The sequence below is a fragment of the Helianthus annuus genome, chromosome 16, assembly GCF_002127325.2.
Source record: "Helianthus annuus cultivar XRQ/B chromosome 16, HanXRQr2.0-SUNRISE, whole genome shotgun sequence".
Lineage (NCBI taxonomy): Eukaryota > Viridiplantae > Streptophyta > Magnoliopsida > Asterales > Asteraceae > Helianthus > Helianthus annuus.
In genome coordinates this window covers 181,953,450-181,957,543 of record NC_035448.2, presented here as the reverse complement: position 1 = coordinate 181,957,543, position 4,094 = coordinate 181,953,450, and the positions used below count along the sequence as shown (strand labels likewise).

Sequence of the window (4,094 nt, the reverse complement as noted above, 5' to 3'; positions counted from 1 at the left end):
CTTATGGATTCTTTATCAGAAAAGATGCATGCGTTTAATTGTTAATCTCAAAAGTGAGAAGGTGCACTGAGAAAAGGATGGCAGTGATGAATGGTGACGCTTATATATGTGCGTGGGAGAGTGATCCACTGCTTCAGAAAAGTATTTGCGACTGACACAATTATCCGTCGCAAAAAAATGTTTTCTTCAAAATTTAGTGATGACATTGAAAGCTAAAACTTAGCGACTGCATGCAAGAAGCTTTTGTTTTTAAATAAAACTCAAATACATGCATAATATATATTATCGGGTTAACGAAATTCTATGACCATAAACCTTTATGATTTACATATTCTATATGCAAACAGTCATGGATTCCACGTCCAAAGTAATGGCTTTTCTTTGAATCCAATCACAACAATATATTTCTAATACTTTTCCATTGAATATAATAAAATATTAAAATAAAATACATAAATTAATCATACTTATCATCCTTTTGACTAACGAACTTGGTAACAATTTCTCTAACTACCAATTAATTAAATTTTCTGTGACACCGTGAGATCATCATGAAAAAATAATTAGTTTGTATAGAATGAATCGAGACCGTCAGATCAGATGGAGCACAAACGCGTCTCTGGCTCTTATCAACGTCGTGGAAGATACGGAAGCTCAAAAGGCCAAAGCGCGTTTCATGTATGTACATAAGTGACTTTTGGACTGGTTAAAATGACAACATCTAAATGGACATTGCCAACAAGAAGACGGAAATCCAACACACCAGCCGTAGATGATGATCCGCAACTCTTTCTATCTGTAGCAATAAAATGTATTTGATTATAAAACTATACCGTATGAGAGAAGTATCTAAGATGTTTAATCATACAATGCCGACATATCTCAACCATATTTTATTGGAAAATCATGATGTGTCATTTTATAAAGAAAGCTAGTTTAGTTAAAAATCATATGTATTTGTATAGTAGGTGCACATATGCGTTCACATGCATATCAGGTCGATTCTACGGAGCACCAAGAAAAGCACAAAGTGTAAAGTATAATTCAGTCCATAAAAGAAAACTTAATAATATCAAATCTCATATGATATATTATTTAAGAATTATAATATTTTGTTATAGTATTATTTGTATATATTGTAATGTAATACTTGTATAAGAATTGACATGAGATGCATTGCTCCTTTTGGATGCACCATTGACAATGGTGACGTTATGATAAATGTGGGCCTATCTTCATAAGAAAAAAAAGTAACAAATATATAAATACTATCTGGATTAGGTTCAAGAGTGAAAATTAGTGTATTTGCGAATTGAGCGAACTAATCCTGACCATACACGTGTGTAAATCAATTGTCAGGATTTGATGATGAAATACACTAGTGTATTTTACGATTTGGTGATAAAATCGTAGCCATACACGTGTGTAAATCAATAGCCAGGATTTTTTCACTCAGTTCGCAAATACAGTAGTGTTCACTTTAGAACCTCACCGTATATTTACATATATAATATATATTATATACTTATAAATTATGTTTTATTAAAAACATAAGGTTTGTTATATTAGACAATCTAATTACAAATTATTATTGGTGTAACAAATAAATTTAAAAACATAACAATTGTAAGAAAAAAAAAAACACAGGCAAAATTATATTTTTAAAGAAAATAATTAATTATAGAAACGAAATAACATAAACACAAAACAAAGAACAATAAAAATAAAAATATATTATTTCTGCCGGTTATCTCGTAAAACAATTTACTCAAACGTAAACCACCTTTACTCGCATATTCTTTGCTCAATAAATTGCCACGAGTAACTTTTATATAAGGTTTGTGTTCATATATATTATATCTACCGTACGACGATAATATTAATTAATACTAACCTTGGTAGCCATCGAAGTAAGCGTGATAGAAGACAAAGGGGTCGATTTTGGCGTCGATGTCGACGTTGACGGGGTTGTAGTGCTTGTCGATAGAGCCGTTAACCCAACATTATAAGCCATGGAACCGTCGGGTTGATACAACCCGTAGTTCCTCTCAGATGTCGGGCCGGGCTTCATATCCTCATTAAACAAAGCAAACAAGTAGATCTCGAGCCTCATTTTAGGCCTCAATGGTGTCCCTTCACCACTCAATTGTCTTTTTAATAAATTCCTATTGTAAATAGCTGCATTTTGTGGTGTTGCACCAACTTCATTAGGGTCACCTTTTGATGGCCATCCTGTCTCGGACACCCTGACCTCGATCCCACCGTACCCTAACCGCGCCATTGCAAATATAACCGCGTCTACTTGAGCATATAACATGTTGTCGTAATGCAAATTAGTACGCGGATCAATCATTCCCGAATTAGGGTTGAAAAGCGCGTAATCTATAGAGATTTTATCAGGGCTATCTTTGTAAGCAAAATAAGGGTATGCATTGATCCAAAATGGCGATTTTGTAGCCGAAAGAAACTGTAAAAGTTGCGTCATTATCGTTGTGAGCTTTGGCGTAAACGCCCCTTCGGATGGCGGATAAGAATTAGCAAGAACCGCTAATGACGACGGAGTGGACACTTGAATATATTGTTGCAACCCTAATTGATTCAAAGCTCGTTGGATGCTAACCATTGCTGGAACCAAGTTATCCACCAGTGTCATATCGTCTCCGGTGAACACCTCGTTGCCAACCGCTATACCGGTTATTTTTGTGGCTGGAACATAGGGTTTTATACGTGAAGTTACCCATTGTAATGCTTGTTGTTGGTCCATTAACGTCCCTAACATGTCGTTCTCCACTGTTACAATGATTTCAATACTAGAACCCGCAAATGCGGTTAAGATATCCGGATTCGTATCGTAGATTCGAGTTTTGGTGACTCTTAGTGACTCCAGAAGTACAAGAACTTTGTCTGGCGGGGGCAAATTGTTGCCAACTTGACCGTAGTTAATACCAAGCGATTCAACAAATCTAAAACCTGTATGAACACAAATAACATAAAAACATGCATTAACATCATGAATTCAAACGATATAAAAACCTATTGTAAGAGGTAAAGAGAAAAAAAAAAAAAAAAAAAAAAAACTTAAAACAGCTTCTAGTCCGTTGTCTCATGACAAAAAATATTATTCTTGAAACACGAAAGTTGTCTCAATAGGAAGGTACAACAACACATAAAAACATTGTAATATATGATCATCAATTTTTCCATTTATTTTTAGTTACTAAAATTTTATTTAAATAAAATAATTTAATATTTTCACTAAAATAATTTTTTTATATTTTTTTTGTTTTGAAATATAAATTTTAAAATATGTAATGCAACCCTGGGCCCGCCACCGATCCCACATGCGCATGTTCAAGTTCGTTCTTGTGGACAAACCATAACGCCGAAATTCCCCAATAGGGACTATCATCCGCGGGTACCTGGTAACTCACAAACTACGAGAAATGCCTTAATGGCGGCACCCGAATTAGTCTAAATGAGTTATGCTAACCAAATCCATGTATATTAATCAATAATCATAACCGAACTTCCCTAACAACTATGACTATAGGATCCCACAAAATCAAACAAACCTGATAAAGATAGAAGGATTGCAAGAACACATTGCACAGTGAGAGTTGTTCTAAGACAAATTTCCATATGATAAGCTAAAGAGAGATAGAGAGATTTAGAGAATTGAAGATGAAGGTGATATATATATGTACGCATATATGGTTTTTGCAGTAAGAATTCTTTTCTTTGCTTGTTAGAAAATAGAAATTGAAGGTAATGAGAAGTGTAAACGTAGAGGTTTGCCTTAGGTTGGGGGCTATCTTTCCCCTTAAGTAGTTGTCCTAAAAGGCAAGCCCCCTTTTTATCAATACATATTTTATTGTTTCATGAGGAGACCGAAGTCTTTGGGTGAACATCACTTTCTTCGCATTAAAGTAATTGTAATTAACTAACAATTAAATAACTTATTTAGTATTATAAAATAACTAGAAAAGGTTCGTAATACAAAAATAAATACAACCAATGGATCAAACTTGAAAATGTATATTAAGGTTACCTACTATATTTTATATTCGGCCTAAAAATTAGTGTAGTAATGTTTA

The 4,094-nt window shown here is 33.8% G+C and overlaps 1 protein-coding gene across 1 annotated transcript; it reads right to left on the bottom strand.

Annotated features, from left to right (window-relative positions):
* Nucleotides 1–402: 402 nt before the first annotated feature.
* On the bottom strand, nucleotides 403–3,774 carry LOC110918410 (glucan endo-1,3-beta-glucosidase 14). Its single transcript, XM_022162736.2, has 3 exons — nucleotides 3,573–3,774; nucleotides 1,895–2,970; nucleotides 403–796 (listed from the first exon to the last, which is right to left on the bottom strand). Exons 1-3 carry the CDS (start codon nucleotides 3,706–3,708, stop codon nucleotides 722–724), a joined length of 1,287 nt encoding a protein of 428 aa, XP_022018428.1. The 5' UTR covers nucleotides 3,709–3,774; the 3' UTR covers nucleotides 403–721.
* Between the last annotated feature and the right edge of the window lie 320 nt (nucleotides 3,775–4,094).